The following is an 18041-nucleotide window of genomic DNA, read 5'->3' on the forward strand; positions in this document are numbered from 1 at the left end:
ATGGGAACATTTGTTCCCTTACCTCCAGACTGCATTGTGGCTGCATCAGTTCTGGAAAGTTGGATAGGATTGGGCCCTAACTTGTCAGCTGTTTACAAGTGGCTGGTTCACATCTATTTAAAATTATTCAAAATATAGGCATGCCCCCATATTCACAGGGGTTCTGTTCTGGAACCCCCCGCTGAACCTGAATCTGAACATACGAGAGGACACCTACTCCCACCTTCTGGAGGCGAGGGAAGCTCTGTTCCCCTCTTATCTGGCAGGTCCCGAGCCCAACAGATGCTGAGGACAGGTGTCCATGGCTTCTGTCAGGCTCAAAATGAGTCTCAGAGACAAAAAAGAGTCACTTTTGGTATTTTTCATAAAACTGGAAGTGATGTTATAAATGCCTTATAAAGCATTAGGAGGCTGTGGCTTTCCATCTGGAGCTTCCCCGGGCCTCCAAATGCCTTATAAGGCATTAAAAACATCAAAAGTGATGTTTTTCACTTCTAAGGCTCAGTCTGAGCCTGGCAGAGGCCACGGACGGACATCTGTGGCCTCTGCTGGGCTCACAGGACCCTCCAGAGGAGAGGTTTGCTCTCCAGAGAAGGTACACATAAGTCAGGGGGGCCACGCAAGGAGGCCCACAGACCCAATCCATGGATAAGTGATTCCATGGACACAGGATCTGCAGATAAGGGGTCCCTCTGTACTGTAACCAAGAGCCATACAATACTGAATGCACAGCTGTCAGTTATGAAAGAAAGATTTGCTGTAGGGACGTTAAGAGGTTATTTTATATGGTAAAAAAAATACTGATTGCGTGTTATGTATTTTGCAACAGTCTTCATTTTAATAAGACTAATCAACCTCCTTAAAAGGGCATTCATTTCCTAAGTACAGTATAGGTCCAAAAAATGAAATAAAGGCAATGAAAGAAATTACTCTCCCTTCTACTTCTCGGATCTCCTCCAGCTAGTAAACAATCAGTTCAGCACATGTGGTGAGAGAAAGGTTTATCTGCAGACATCCCAAAGGAGCTGCACATGAACCAGTTCCAGACATCTTTTTAAAGCCAAATCTGCTTTATGTTCTTATGTTCACACTAATAACCTCCATGTGCAATGCTTTAATGTGGAAATCAATCAACTGATTCACTAACATATCTGCTTCTTTACAACTGTTGTCTGGATTTCTTTTGCTATGTTGACTGAGTAAGAAACAAAAATTGCAATCCTATGCATGTCTACTCAGTCATAAATCTCCCTGAACTCAGTGGGATTTATTACCAGATAAGTGTTTTAGGATGGACTTCTACATTATCCAAAGGGAAACCCCTTCATGCATACTCAGCAATCTTTGTAGCAAATCTGTGGGGCAGGTTAGTGATACAGTGGTTAAGGGTGCTGGACATAGACCCGGAAGTTCTGGGCGCAAATCCCCTCTCAATCATGACTGGGTGACCTAGTGCCAGTCACACATCTCAGCCTAACCTACCTCACAAGATTGTTTTGAGGAAAAAGTTAAGTTCAGACGGTGGCAGTAGGAAGACCATTAATTTCCTTGTAATCCCAGTTTAACCATTAGGAAGAAGGAAGCAAACAACAAAGGTCATAATTTGCTATAAGGCCCAATTTGCCCTCAATGTTTTACATGTGCACTGAGCAAACCACAATTAGGGTCATTTTCCAGCCTTTCCACGTGCAAACTGCCAACATTACCTATCTACAATCTCCTTATAGACGCACTCTGGGGGTAAAGCTTACCTCAACAACCCAAACCGTGATTTCACTACACATCTGGAATTTAACTGCCCAATCCTGAAAAATGTGCGCCGGCTTACTGCCAACACACACTGTTGCAAACATGCCATAAGGAACGTTTGCAGGCCCTACCGCCAGGCAAGTGCTGGTGCTAGCCCAGCATTGGCTGGCGCTGGGCTAGCGTTGGCTGGCTGCTGGAGCTCCGCTGCTTGGCGGTCATGTGGACAGCCAAGCAACGGGTAAGTGGGGGATGGGGGCAGGGAGGAGGCATTCCGGGGAGGGGGGCGGAGGGCAGGGAGAGGGCAGGTAGGAGGCATTCCAGGGAGAGAGGGAGTGAGGGAAGTGGAACCGGTGGAGCTTTGCTCCACTGAATCCAGAACCTCCGTGTTGGGCGGTGAGCCCGACATGGAGGCTCTTGATTCTCCACCGACCTTTGGGTCAGCAGAGAATTGAGTAGCTCCATTGCGGGGCTGCTCACTTTACCCAGGGGAAGGGGATGAAAGTCCTCTTCTCCCAAGGAGCCACCAGCGGCTGCCCAGAGCATACAGGATTCAGTGCAGCCATTTTCAGTGCTGCTGCAGCCCCGCACCAGGGCAGGTCAGGATTGGGCTGTAAAACAGGGATAGCATAACCAACTATGGTCATGAAGCTTCCTGGGTGACCTTGGGCCAGTCACTGTCTCTCAGCCTCAACTACCTAGTAGGGTTGTTGTAAAGACAAAAGGCAGGAACTATTCTCCTAAACCACCCTAAGCTCCTTGGAAGAAGGGTGGTATAAAAATGTGAAAAATAAAAATACATCTTGACCATAGTTAACATTGTATCTGCACAGTGAACCTGAGTCTCCCATACAATTTAACACCACGCCATTTATTGCTTATTTCAGAATAACTACAGTATCTTCACCTTAATAAATACCTATCAACCAAAAAAAGGACAATTTTGACAAAAATCAATTTGCTTTCTGATATTTTAAAGAGATAAAATTACCAATCTAGACTGACAGAAAAATATAAGCAAACAGAATAAATCTAGGAAGATTTGTTATCATGCAGCATTTCTAATTTGAAAGAAGTACTAATTGGATTTGTTGTTCATTCTTTCAGACCAGATTAAAACCTTACTTAACAGCATTCACCCAGTATGCCTTCAGTCATTAAGGCACAAATACTGAGCATATATTAAAAGCCTCACCAAAGTTCCAGGTCTCATCCTGTAGATTGAACTTTTCCATCTGTAAAATACATTCTTTTTTTCTTGTCTATATAAAATTAGTTGATGAAATTAACAGAACCTTCTGAAATTAGTTGATATCTCTTGTGCAGATCTCAAAATACTAAAACTCATGGGTTCCAGAAACCTATATGGTTAAGATTGAATCATGCAAGGAAAACTCAACTCTTTCAACACCATGTATTTGTGGGATCCTGGAATACATGAACTCGATCAAAAGGCCTCTATCAGCAATTCTTGAGAAGTACAGGCAGCCCTCACTATCCACTAATTCGGTACTCACAGATTTGAAAATCCACACGTTCCAAACCCGCGAGATGAGTCATCTGTAGCTCTCCAAACCCAATTGGAGCTATGTTCCAGTCACCCATCCCCATTCAGGGAACTTCAGAGATTGGGGAGGCCACACACCTCTTCCCCAATCCTCTGAAGGCCTTCTAAGGCCTTCAGAAGGTCAAAAATTGCTATTTCCAGTTTTGGCCAAAAAGCAGAAGTAGCTAGTTTCAGTCTTCCAGAGGCCAGAAGGGTCAGGGAGGCAGAGTGCTGCCTCCCTGGTTTTCCTAAGACCCCCAGACGGAGGCAGAGGCCAGCACTTGGCAGGACCTTGATGTCCTGGCCCCGGGGTGTACAGGGGCCAGGATTGCCAGTGGTACGGCCATCAAGTATGAAGTCATCCTCTCCTCCACATGTTCAAAGACTGAGAGTGTGCCATCTGAAAAAGGGATACTCGCATTCAAACCTGGGAAAATATAAGTGCTGTTTATGACTTCAGGATATTCCCAAATAAGGAAATATAAACAAATTTGCACTAGCCAGAATAAAAGATACAATAAACAGCAACATGTATTGTTCATTAAATCTGTTCATTTTCAATCTGTCTCCAAAATGCCACTTTGATCCCCATCCCTGAATAGATGGAAAAATGAATGGTTCTAGGTTTCCTGTCCTGTCCTTCTGGATTCTTTTATTCCCAAATGATTTTTATTCCCTTTTCCTTTTTCCAATCGTCAGGATAAAGAGTGTATCTTTTGCAGGTTTCCTGGCAGAGTTTTCTCCTTCCTGGATAATGGATAGAGAAAAATTCAACTTTGTCTTGAACCCAACATCACTGAAGAGATTTTCCATTCTCATTTCTGATTACTGGAACAAAAAAGATCATGCCAGCTAACTGTGATTTGGCTATATACCGTACCTCCTGGTGAGGTGGAAGTTATTCCATAACTGACATGTACCACTAGCTTTGTGTTGCTGCCCTATTGCATAACTGAATGTCTACATGCAGTAACAAAGAGCTCAGTACTCTTCTTAGACCCAAAACGTAATCTCACAATAAGACCACTAATGGTATCTTAATATTGTACCCAACACCTGTGTGGATTTGGCATATTATAATTTGCTCTCTGATGCAGTAAGTATTTGCAGTTCCAAACTGATTAGGTGGTATAAGATAGGAAATGAGCTATTCCAGTGAGAATACATGGCAGCAGTAAGAGTTAGAGGCAAGTGTCGTTTTCTGTACTCCTCATCTTCATCTTCTGGTTCTGACAACCCACCTGCTGGGATTGGCATGTGCCAACCAATTGGGTATCCAAGTCTACATGACCAAATCAGAAGACGATTAGGGATGCCAAGGTAGTCATAAGACTTCCAGTCAGATGGATTCCAGTGTGGCACGGCGTGCGCCATCCATGCAAGAACCAGGCTGTAAACAGCTCTGCCTCGCACAATTAAAAAAACAGCTTTCAGTGTACCTCACTTGCTTCCTGGGTTGGCTTTTAATGGACTGGTGCTGTATTTCCGCACCAGCCACTAGAGCCTTGTGGTGGCAGTGTGTTTTGAAATGCTGGCATCATGCCTTTGAGCTGTCACAAGTGGGCACACAAAACAGGTGAGCAACATTGGCAGCTCCCCTCTCTTCTCGTTGCTAAGATTGTCATGCCAGTCAGTGGGGCACAAAACATGTATGCAATGCTAGCACCCCCTTAGCACCACCTTATGGCAGGCACCTGGGTGGATGACCCCCACTACCTATTCTACTAGGTGTTGGCAAAGCTCAAGTGTGGATCTTGGCAAAAGTGCAAGCAAGTGATTACAGGCAAGTCTAAAAGCAAAATAATGTCCCAATACATCTTAACTTTCATGGAATTTTCTATGGGCCTCGGATAAGTCAAGAGGTGAAACTTAGGGGCGTATGAAATTCTTTGAAAACAACTTACCAGAAAGTGTTCTGACGCAGCAGCAAAAGGAGCCATTTTAGCTTCTTCTCCAAACAGGAAGGGAGATAAAGGTGCTTATGGGAGTTGTAGGTTTCATGAGGCATACAGTGAGGCACTTCCATAGCAGAAGTCTTCATACAAACTACAATTCCTATAAGAGCCTTCACTTCTATTCCTTTGGCTACCTTTTTTGTTCGATTTCTGTTGCTTTCAACAAAAATTACTAGAAAGTAAAATTACTCCTTTTTTCTCCACCCCCGCGTGTCCTGCTTCTCAACCCAGTCCCACCCACCCCCAGCTCAGCAGACTGCTGCTCCTAGAAGCTTTATTCACCATTTTGACCCAGCAAACAAATCTCACTGTAACTTGTGCATGGATCACCATGGTCAAGTCTGACATTCTCAGCCAAGGACACAGTTGGCACATCAGCCCAAACTGGGCAAAAGACCTTAAGAATCAGATCAGGTAGGAAGGTTATGAGGACTCTCTCTCTCTCTCTCTCTCTCTCTCTCTCTCTCTCTCTCTCTCACTGACTGACATCATGGTGGTAGCAGAGTCTATTGGTTTGGGCTCTGGCAGAGGAGCAGATCAGGGGGAAAACAGGAGGCACCATCACCACCAGGACTTCTGCCCCCCCCATCTCTGTATCCTATGATTCACTGCTGACTGCAGTGACTTCACAGGCTGAAATACGCCACTACATTTTGAGCAGAAATATGAGTTGATATGTCTTCAGAACTTGGAACTTCACACACAACGCCTCATCACAGCATTCCTTAAGCTTGTGGAGAGATGCTTTGCACTGGCACAAATCTTCTTCCACAGGCAGAAGGATCTACCAATGATAATGGAGAACTCCATGCAAAGTTAGAATACAACCCAGCATATCCTATTCTTCCTCCACAGAGCTCAGGGTTGTCATACACAGAGCCTCATTTTATCATCACTACAATATTAGAAGGTTAGTCAAAAAATGCCCTGGTCCCAGATCATCCATTGAGCTTTCTAGCTGAACAGCAATTTAAATCTTGATTTTACCAGTCTAGCCACTACAGTGTAGCAACTGTTACCCTGCACATGCCCAATCCTGTCTAATCTCGGTAGCTAAGCAGGTTCACGCCTGGTTAGTACTTGGATGGGAGATAGCCTGGGAATACTGGGTGCTGTAGGCTTATACCATAGTCTTTCGAGACTGAAGGTTGCCAACCAGCCACTTCAGCGAATAGTAACAGGGCAAAACTTGACCTCTAGGCAAGTGGTATATAGGTGCTGAATAGAGTAAACAACATTTTAAAGTGAAAGGAATGAGTAGAGAGATTGACTAGCTTAAAAAAAACATATTTGCAGAAGCTAGAAGTTCCTTACATTAACAAACTTACCCTATTCAAACATACAGTGGATCTGAGCAATGCAGTACAAGTTGCTTCAAAGAGCAATTTTTGTCTGTTTTTGTGTGGCTTTTGACTTTTTGTCAAAAAATCTAATCACTGTCTAGAACTTTCTGTTGAACTTCTCTCTGAAAGCATCTGTTTTTAAACTACATACTCTTAAAAGAAAAAATAAATCAACCAAACAACTTTGAAACTTCTTAATCAAAACTAAAAAGATATTTTCAACTACAAAGACTTTCATCTCCACTTTAACAGCACTGGTACAATCTGCAAAATAATTTTTTTTAAGTGAACAATTGCCATTTAGAATATGTTGTATATTATCTCAAAATTGGCAGGAATTTTTTTTCCAACCTAATGCAATCATTCAACATTTTAGTCATTTGGGAATCCTCAAAAGGCATCACAGGCAAAGCTAAGCTGCTCCAACTTTAACATGTTCCAGGTGCCTTCTTGCCTCACATGGGTTGACCGAGAATAGCTGGATTGGGAGGTTTAAAGAATCATACAGTTGGAACGGATTCAGTTGCTATCAAGTCCAGCCCCCTTTTGTGATATAAAAATTGACTATACTGACAGTAGCTGGCTTGAAAGGGCTACGTTAAAATAAAAGTCGGGGAACTGGAGACCAACGATTAGGAGAGTGTTGAAAAAAACCCTAACACAGTGGGGTTAGCAGACAGCATGACAAAAAGCAAAAGACAGGATTATGAACCAAGGTCTGATCCTAGTTTTCAAGGCCAGCAAAGTTTGCTAATCTGGATATAAGAAAAAGCAATGGTGAGGCACAAATCAGGGAGGGAGGGAACTGTAGTCCACGAGGGAAGAAGAGAACAAGCTAGTCTGGTTCACGTAGTGTCAAATATGGTTTGGTCTTATGCCCAAACCAAGCCGGACTATGGATAAATAAAACAGAATCCTTAAATTTCAACACAGTTACATTCTGTATGCTTTAGAGCAGGGGTGTCCAAACTTTTTGGCAGGAGGGCCACATCATCTCTCTGACACTGTGTCGAGGGCAGAATAAATTTTCATTTCAAATTTAAATAAATTTACATAAATGAATATATTAGGAACTTGTATGAATGAATGAAGGTCTTGCAATAGCTCAAGGCCTATAAAAGTTCTTGCACAAAGCAAGGCTGACCTTTTCTTCATTGCCACTGCTGCATCACAGACGTGAAATATCAAGCAGTGGAGGAAATCCTTGTCCCACAGCTCATGCAAGAGGACAAACAGTCATCTTCACGCTGAGAGCAGTTGCGTCAGGCCAACATGGGCTCCAGCAAGTCTCTGAAGGGCCAGATACTCACTGGAGACTAGGGGCTCCCCGTGGGTCAGACTGTGAGTCCCTAAGGGCAGCAAGTGGCCCCCGGGCCAGGGTTTGGGCACCTCTGCTTTAGAGCAGGGGTGCTCAAACCCTGGCCCTGGGGCCACATGCGGCCCTCGAGGCCTCTCAATGCGGCCCTCAGGGAGACCCCAATCTCCAATGAGCCTCTGGCCCTCTGGAGATTTGTTGGAGCCCGCACTGGCCCAACGCAACTGCTCTCAGCGTGAGCGTGACTGTTTCATCTCTCTTGTGAGATGTGGGACAAGGGCTTCCTCCACTGCTTGCTGTTTCACATCTGTGATGCAGCAGCAGCAGCAAAGGAAAGGCCAGCCTTGCTTTGTGCAAGGCCTTTTAGCGGCCTTGAGCTATTGCAAGACCTTCATTTGTTCATATAAGTTCATCTTTAATATATTCATTTATGTAAACTTTGGTAAATTTATTCAAATTTTAAATGTAAATTAATTCTTTTTTTCCCTGGCCCTGCAACACCGTGTCAGGGAGATGATGTGGCCCTCCTGCCAAAAAGTTTGGACACCCATGCTTTAGAGCATAACCCAGAGCACTCACTGAGCAGGCACAGGCCCCCTGCACCAGCTTCCAAATATCATGAACATGTTGTAAAGCCTATGCTGGCTCAAGGAGGCCAGATCCTACCTCCAATGGGATAAGTTCACACCTGGGGAGGCCTGCAAGGGGGGGGGAGGGTGGCAGGAGGGTGAAACAGAGGCAGAGAGGGGCGTTTTGGGTGGGGGAGGGTGGAATGGGAAGCAGATCAGGCCTGCGAGGTGGGTGGGATCAGCTGCCAAATCCTAACTCCCGTCACTGGCCCAAATAGCCTTACACAGGCTGCTCGGATTTGCTCCAGCAATTTCACTGGTGCAGATCTGAGTAGCCCCATAGGGGAGGGTGGGGCTTTACTCAGGGTAAGGTGGAAAATACCCCATTGACCTCCAGCCATCTCCTAACCTGCTCTGGATACAGTACAAGTCAGTTGGCCTGCATGTTCCAGCAAAGATTATAACTGGGTTATCTGACTCAGACTTTGTAACTTTGTTCTCAGTTACAAGTTACAATGAGTACTGCAGTACTGAAGATTTATGGAGCCTCCTCTTCTGAGTGAGGTTTCATTCCACTGGGTCAAGACAAACACCAAAAGCAGCCAAAAGTAAGAGCCAAAACAGAAGCAATAGCTTCCCACTGAATATGATCTTTAACAGAGGTAAGGAAGATGACCCTCAACAGAGTCATTATTACAGAACACGTCAACTTGGAGTATACTGTGTTACAACAATCATTGAAATTTACACATACATATGTGAGATTAAATTATATACCCGCAGTCTGGAAGGTGAATAAATGGCAACAGACTCTATATGACCTTATGATAGCTAAAAGATTGATATTACAACATTAAAAGGATAAATACCAACCCACAATAAATCAATGGAAAGAAGACTTATTAAGAACATAAGAAGAGCCCCGCTGGATCAGGCCAAGGCCCATCTAGTCCAGTTTCCTATATCTCACAGTGGCCCACCAAATGCTTCAAGACAAGACAACAAGACACAACCTGTAACCTGATGCCTTCCCTTGCATCCAGCAATCTAAGGTAGCCTACCTCTAAAACCAGGAGCATGCACCTACTTACCATGACTTGTAACCCGTGATTAAACTTTTCCTCCAGAAATTTGTCCAATCACCTCTTAAAGGCATCTAGCCAAGATGCCATCACTACTTCCAAGAATTTCCACAGAGCAATTACATGCTGAGTAAAGAAATATTTTCTCTTGTCTGTTCTAACTCTCCCAACACTCAATTTTCGTGGATGTCCCCTGGTTCTGGTGTTCTGTGAGAGAGAAAAGAGCATCTCTCTATCCATTCTATCCATCCCCTGCACAATTTTGTACGTCCCAATCATGTCTCCCTTCAGGTGCCTCTTTACTAGATTGAAGAGCCCCAAACACTGTAGCCTTTTCTCATAAGGCAGGTGTTGAACCTGTTGACTTTTGAGTGAATGGCCTATCGATGGCAATTATTGGATGTATTTGAAAATATTTGGCAGCCATTTAACAATATAAAATTTGGTGTGTGAGGATAAGTAACACCTTGATTAAAAGTACACAACCTTTTTTTTCTGTTTTCCATTTGGGTGGTTCTGTTTTGTGTTTTGGTACACACTTTGGTGTTAGTTTATAGATATTTAATTTATGTAGATTTGATGTGATTTTGGCTATATATTTGTTTGAAAAATGAAAATAAAGTTTGAAAAAACCACATATGAACTTGGAGAACTTGAACATTTTGCTTCCCTTATCTTTACCCTTTTTTCCATGTATGTTAGAAGTGAAAATAAACTGTGCAGTTTCTCCCTATGGCAGTGTGGATTTCCAAGGTAAGACAAGTGTCAACAGCAGATTTTCAAGAAAGACAAAAAATAGGCAGCATATGCACTACGTTTCCAAGGAAAACAGGAAGCTACAGTACTGCATCAACTGCATTTTTTTAAAGCAATAGTACTGTGCTTTCCTGTTGTTACCACAAGGAAATAAAGTTGGCCTTGAATGTGTTCAACTATAAAAGGTTACTGATAAACAGGTTGACTTCCTATCTATAGATGCATTAAGCCAGTATATCTAAAATTTAGATTTTGCACGTAGAAAGAATTTTACTAAAAGAATAAGTAGATTGGGTCCCATCCTACAGAACATTCAGTATACATACTGATTTCTATCTAGATCTGATATTGTTCCTGTCCCAGATTTAAAAGAGGTCTGCTGACCATACTCTTCCTATCCATCTCCAAGTTCAACCTAGGACAGCTGTTCAATTACTTTAAAGCTTTATGCTCCTTTAAGGTTTTATTCTCCTAAGTTATTTTTGCCAATTTTCAACACACTTAGGGCCCAATCTTATCCAATTTTTCAGCTCCCGTATAGCCACAGTACAGCCCCATGGTAAGGAAACAAATGTTCCCATACCTTGAGAAGGCCCCAGTGACTGCCCCTCCACTATAGGATTCAGCATCCACCCCACTTGCACAACTGCACCAGCACTGAAAAACTGGATAGGATTGGGCCCTTAACCAGCGTGAAAGAGAGGTAAATGACAAGGCATCCCTTGCCTGGAGAGCAGCAGCTTTGCCAGATGCTGAAGATACTATAAAGAAATCCTAGATGTTTTGGGAGACAACTATTCACAGATTCCTAGAGCCCACAAAGCCTGATGCTGTCTTCATAGAATTTCAGTAACCTACAGCAATTTATCAAACTGTGTGTATTTGTAAGTGCGTTCGTGCATCTCATATAAACAAACAAAACCCTTTAAAGAGTCAACATACAGTACTTAAAATCAACAGCAGTAGAAGGAAGGCAGCCACCTTTAAACTGATCTCTGCCTCAATGAGATACAAAAATGCCTATGCATCAAAATGAGAAAAAGTAACTGCTATCTCAAAAAATTTCATACTTGTTCAGCAAAACCTCTCTGAGAAGCATCTTAGCACCACCCAGTACTAAAGGGCAGCCAAGGTTCCTAGATACTTTAGAATCATTAGAGTTAATGTTTGTTTTGTTATCTAACTGATATGACCCAAGCAGGGATGGGAACTCGAGTCCAAGTCGCAAAAACACATGCTTTTTGCTGACTTGGGTACACTTGAGTCAGGTATGTCAATGACTCTGGCACTGACTCGATTCCGAGGCCACTGACTTGGAAATGAATCCCCCCACACACAGACTCGAGTCTGCCTGTGTCTGAGTGTGTTTGCATCTCCTCAGGAGGAAGCAGGGCTGGTGCTCAGAGAAGCACTGGCCTATGGAAGCAGACGCAAGCCTCCGTGCCGGCTTCCTCTGGGTGGGCAAGGAGGAAAGGTAGGCGGGGGAAGGAGGAAGGTGGGCAGTGGGCAGCCTGGGGGGGAGCGGGAGGCGGGGCTGGAATCTGGCAGTTATGCCAGATCCCAACCCCTATTCTCTGGGAGAACGGAGCGGCTTCAAGCCACTCGGCTCTCCTCAGATTTGTGCCACCTCAAGAGGTGGCGCAAGTCTGAGGAGACCCATAGGACCAGCAACCCTTACCCGGAGGTAAGGGAAATGTTTCTCCTTGCCTCTGGCTGAGCCGCTTATGGCCCCCATCCTGCACTGGATACAGCACAAGCCTCTTGGCTTGCCTGTTGCAGCGCAAGATGGAATTGCACCCTAAAGGTCTATCTAAGGGGCACATAAACATACTCTAAAACAGACTTTGCCACTTCTTCCTAAAACAAAGTACAGCATGCATGTTAATTCAATTAAGTGCTCATTTGGCATCTTTAAAAAAATAATCAATGTTTAAAGAGTTGAAATACTGCTTGAGGGAGTATGGAGGAGGTGGCTTCATGTTGGTACAAGTGCCAACCAATATGCTGTATGCACAGCCAGTTTCTGCAGCAAACAGACAGAACTGGTATTTCCTGAACTCAGAACTGATGAGAAGGTTGTTCTTGTGAACAACACAATATGAGTATACTTCCACAGTAGCTCCACCATTGAAAAGATTAGTGGTCAGCTCAAGTTAAACAGGTTCCCTCTTTCTACTCGGATAATTTGTAGAGTACTGTACTCCAGGGTTGGGAAAGCAATTCAGATGACTTGGGTTCGAGTCGCAAAAATGCATGTTTTTCACTGACTCGTGGACTCGTGAGAGGCGTGCATGGAAGACTCAGAAAAACACTTGTGTCAGGCCCCCTGACTTGGCACTCATCCCCAAGTGTGCAGACTTGAGTCTGCCTGTTTCTGGGTGTGCCTGCTTATTGTTTTCACTGCACGAAAATCCTTGTGGGGCCATCATTTAGAATGGATGAGCAGCAGGGAGGTTCCAGCCACAAAGCAGGGAAAGGGTTAATATTTTGCTGGTGCATTGCTTGTGCAAAGGTTAATATTTTGCTGGTGCGTGAGAAGGAGGAGAGGAGGCATGAGCCAGTTCTTTGCCCCTCTCTGATAGCAAGGAAGGAACCAATGTCCAATCACTGGACAAAGGATGGGCATCTTGATATTTTCCTAGGCTGAGGGACAGCAGAAGGAGGTGCCAAGGAGGTTCTTGCCCCACGACTGGCTGGAGAAGCCCAGGGAGGGAGAGGAGACAGGGAAACGTGGGGGAGGTGGTTCGTAGAGATCATGCTTTCCGAACACATGGCTCCTTTTGGCTCCACTGTTACTTGGGTGGAGGAAGCCTCATTGAATGACTGTCTGAAGTAGGACGACTTCTGAGTAGACCTGCCAAGGATTGGGTTGTCCTGATAAGCCTCATAGCTGCTGCAAGTGACACTCCTCCCTCTTGCCACTTCTGTCCTGGCTCTCACACAGTCCCTCCCACCCCCTCCTACCTTGTTTACAGATGGGGCGGGGCATCAGGGAAACATTAAAGGAGAACTCCAACACACACGCACACATCCCAGCAGCAGCCCTGTTTTTCCCACAGCTGGATTTTTAAAGGGGGCAACTCAACTCGAGTCCTATTGAGTCGCAAAAGGGTGACTCGGAAAGTGCCCTCGTTTTTTGTTGAGTCATAGGGGGGCAGTGACTTTAGACTCAAGACGCACTGGACCTTTCCATCCCTGCTGTACTATCATATCTTCTCTCAGACACCTAAGGTGAGTCACCAAAGAGTAAGTCACCCAGGTTAGTCCTTAACCTAAAAAGATCAACCCATTTTGTATCTCTTCTTACAAGTCCTCCATTCCACTAAAAAAAGGTTCTGTTTTTGCAGCTGTTTCAATTAAACTAATCATTCTTGAATACAACCAAAATTGGAGACATATTCCAGAGGCCCATCACGACTTTGCAAAATTCCCCAAAGCCTGATACATCCTATATGTACTTCACATAACACATCCAAGAATTAAGTCTGCCCTCTTCACAGTGCATCACAACAGCAGCTTGGACTTGTATTAAAGTCAATCAGATGGTTTTTTGTTTTTGGAGTGGGGGACAGCAAATGAGTTCACAGAAAATAATCAAAATTGTAACTACTTGTCTCAGACATACCTTCTTACACTTAGTACTTTACTAGACAACAATAAAATCCAATTTTATCTATGGCTCCAGGACAGCACCAGATCTATTCCAGTATCCATGGTACAATATCCATGGCTTGCACTAAGGGTTGGTTAAACCTTCCTGCAAGGGGAGTTATCTTTCTGCCTCTACATAATTAGTGTGCAAACCCCCCCCCCCCCGGATAAATAAAATAGAAAAGAGGAAAAGGTTTACTAAATGGCACAGACATAACATCATTAACCCCCAGTGATATTATGGTCATTGCTGAATTGCACAACCACATTCCTTCCACACAACACTTACATGCTTGTGGTAAGAGACAAGGCAGAGTGATAAAATCTGCTTCCCTAACAACAAAATAGTGCAGTCTAATAGAAAATACTGAGTGAGATCTAGGAATTTATTGCACTTTTTTTTTTTAAGTCAAGAAAATCTCCTGAGTGGTACTGAATTTCATCTCTGTGATTCTAGTTTATAACGGTATACAGTTCATCCTCCTAACTTGGCATCATTCATAAACTTCATCAACTCAATTCTATTTTATTTATTTATTTATTTATTTATTTATTTATTTAATGGGCAAACTTATAGCCCACCTTTCCTGTTAAAAGCTGCACATGGTTAAAAACTGCACCTTTCCTGTTAAAAACTGCACCTGAGCTCATGGTGAAAATATCAAATTAAAAGACCCAAAGCTACTCTACTTCACAGTTCTATTAAGCCTGAAGGTTATCGTGTTTCTTTATCCATATTTGCAGCACACACAATACTGTACTGTCAAACTTTTCCTGTTTGAATAATAACAGCCTATGTAGTCTGGTTTCAGACATTCAATGAAACCCCTAAATAGGCTCTTTTCTCATTAAAAAAAAACCACTTTTTAAAAAATAGCTCTCGGATAAGCCTAACAAGATATACCTTTAAGAAACCCATGCTGCCTTCCACCCCATCTGATGCTTTCTTCAATCTCTTTTAAAACACTTTTCTATTTACATTTATATTTCCTTTGGAGCCTTACCCGACAACTATGACCATTCATATCTGACAGGCTGGGGAAACTGAGAGGACTATGGAGAATGCTGTTTAGATGGAAGCAGATTGTAGAAATAGCATAGCTTTTAAGTGTGCACCTCATTAAATACAGTAGTTTGCCCTCTGATAATGCAGTGGCATGTCTCTATCATGAGAGATGCATCCACTGATTTTTCTGGAAACATCCGATTTTGCTGCCAAGAACAAAGCCAAACTATTGCTCGCCATGAAAAGATCACGCAATGGTCAAAAGCTCCAAGAGCTGAGCAGCAGGTCAGGTCAAGGCTACTCAGGATGAGCAGTTTAATCCCTCCTAACTCTTTCACTGCTAACTTTTCAACTAGTCTGTCTGCAGGCAACTGTCCCTTCATTGCAGGCTGAAACTGATGTTATCTCAACAGCATTAGGTGGTCCATGTAATGAAAAAGCTTCACCTGCTGACTTCAGCAAACTGTGACCATTCATATCTGACAGGCTGGAGAAACTGAGCCAACTATGGAGAATGCTGTCAAGAGATGGAAGTAGATTGTGAAGTGAAATAACATAGTTTCATAGTTTGAACAGCATAGTTGTGACAAGCCCGTCACAGACACATGAGCAGAATGGATCGGGTTCTTTCTACTCAGGGTTGTCAACCCTGTGTTTTTCCTTTCCTGTCTACTGTTTCTTATTCAAGTTTATTTGCTGCGGTTCAAATGGGGAGCGAGAGAAGAGAGATAACAAAAAGTTGGGGGGATGGGACTGAAAAGGAGATGCTGGTACCTGATCAACAGAGAAAATGAATTCTCAGAAGGAAGGCCCACTGATTAATGCGACTTACTCCCAGGTACGAGAATACAGCAGTGTTTCTCAACATTTGTCCTCCATCATACCACTTTACATAGTCCACGTATTCAAAGTACCACCAGAAGTAACTGGTGAAGGCATCATTACCAGTTACTTCTGGGTTGGGAGGCCAGATGCGATGAGAGAAACCCCAGTAAGAGGCTCAGGGTGGATGGGGGGGGCTTTTTGAGTGGGGGGGGCCATGCTTTAAAGCCTCCTGCCACTGTTTGTTGTGCTGGATTCCTGACAGGGGAAGACCAGGGATCCAGCGAGTAACCACCAGACACCACCACAAGTACCTCTGGTGGTACCCATAACTACTGATCGAGAGAATCACTGGAGTACAAGATTGAAGAGCTCAGAGTCCAATCCTGCACATCTACTCAGATGCAAGTCTCACTACAGTCAACGGGGCTTACTCCCAGGTAAGTGCGGATAGGATTGTAGCCTGACAGCCCAATCCTATCCACACTTTCCTGGGAGTAAGCCCCATGGACTCTAATGGAACTTACTTCTGAGTAGACATGCCTAGGATGGGGCTGTTAGGCTGCCATCCTATCCACACTGTCCTGGGAGGAAGCCCCATTGACTACAATGGGGCTTACTTCTGAGTAGACCTGCCGAGGCCGCGGCTGTCAGGCGGCGCTTCGGTTTCAGCCAGCGGGAAAGTCGGGCGGTTCTCCTGCTCTCGCCCAGCTGAGGAAAGGGCGAGCGCGGGCGGGGCGAGGCGAGGCGGGGCCGAAAAGGCCACCGGCTCAGTAACGGGAGGGAGAGCTGCGCGTGCGCCCGGCCGCTGCTGGAGAAGGAGCCTCCTGAGGGCAGCCTCGGGGCCGCGACCTCCTGCGCGGACACCCACCGACCCTGACGGGGTCTGCCTGCGTGCCGCGCGAAGCCTCTTTCGGGGACGTCAGCCGCCCGCTGCAAGGGCGCTGCGCCTCCCCGTCCCGCCCGCCCGCCCGGCCCGCGCTTCGTGCCTCTCCCGACTACCTTGTTGAGGTGCGGGTAGCGGAGCACGTCGTAGCCCTTCTTCGTGGCCAGCGCGGGCGGCTGGTCGCTGGCGGCGGCTTCCATCGTTGGGGGGCGGATGGTTCTAGTGAGCCGGTGACGCCGGGTGCTGCTCGGCGCCTGTTGCTCCTCCGCGGCCGCCTCTTGGGAGGACACTGCGGGGGGGGAGGAAGGAGGAGAAGAAGAAGCGCCCTGACAAGGCGCCTCCTCGCAGGGTCAGCAGGGCGCAGAGCCGCTGAGTCACTCCGGAGGAGCCGCGAGGCGGGTGTGGGGGAGTGAGTGAGGCGGTGCTCTGGGGCTGAACGAGGCAGCCATCCCGTCCGCACTTCCCCGGGAGTGAGCCCCACTGACTGGCATGGGGCAGGCTTCTGTGTGGGCAGGCGGGGGCTTGGGCTCTGAGGCTGCCGCCCTGTCCGCACTTTCCTGGGAGTGAGTCCCATTGACTGGAATGGGGCTTGCTTCTGGGTAGACGTGCATAGGCTTTGATGGAGCCACTCCAGGTGCTCATTTACCAGTCTTCATCCTTACAACTGAGAGGGATCCACTCTAGTACAGTGTGTACATTCACCACCCAATCAAGTGGCAAGGCATCCCCTCCCCGTCTCCCCAACAGGGAACAAGGGAAGATTGTGTGTTGGAATAGTGTCACACAAGAGTCCCAGCACACAAACACACAAGAGTGTGTTTTGTGTGTTGGGACAACACACAAATCAAGGTGACCAGATTCAATGGAGGACAGAGTGCCTATAAACCACTGTATTGAAGAGGGAATTTTGGCAGATGCAGCTCAACATGCCCAAATTCCCTCTTCTACAGAGTGTTTAAAGGTATAGGTACTCTGTCCTCCATTGTATCTGGTCACCCTGATCTGGTCCATTGTATCTGGTCAAACCTGCATGAGTCACAAAAAAAAAAAAAAAGATGTGAACAAAACCTGCATGTCTAGCTGTACTTCTGCCAGGGAGTATTCAAGTAGGTAGTCCCAGGTGTAGGTTCAGAACAGGATCACATTGTTCTGCCTGGCCCATCTGAGCTGTGCTAATTGACTCTAAAAGGCTTATAGAGATGACCAAACTAGCATGGCTTCCCTGGGCTGAGAGGTTTAACCAGTGGGGAATGCAGACTTAAGAAATACAGTATGTGATTTAAAAGAGTTTTGGAATTTTAATCTACACCAGTGTTTTTCAACCAGTGATACTGCTGGTGGTACTTGAGGTGGTGTCTGGTACC

General features: G+C 45.2%; 1 protein-coding gene across 1 annotated transcript in view; it reads right to left on the minus strand.

The window, feature by feature from the left end:
• The window catches only part of ME1 (malic enzyme 1), a 144211-nt gene extending 127200 nt beyond the window's left edge, over positions 1-17011 (minus strand). Inside the window, exon 1 of the mRNA XM_066612481.1 lies at positions 16794-17011. Within this exon, the coding sequence (XP_066468578.1) occupies positions 16794-16877 (84 nt within the window). The 5' untranslated portion in view covers positions 16878-17011. The remainder of the gene's footprint in view (positions 1-16793) is intronic.
• Positions 17012-18041: the final 1030 nt, after the last annotated feature.

This window comes from Tiliqua scincoides, chromosome 1, assembly GCF_035046505.1.
Source record: "Tiliqua scincoides isolate rTilSci1 chromosome 1, rTilSci1.hap2, whole genome shotgun sequence".
Lineage (NCBI taxonomy): Eukaryota > Metazoa > Chordata > Lepidosauria > Squamata > Scincidae > Tiliqua > Tiliqua scincoides.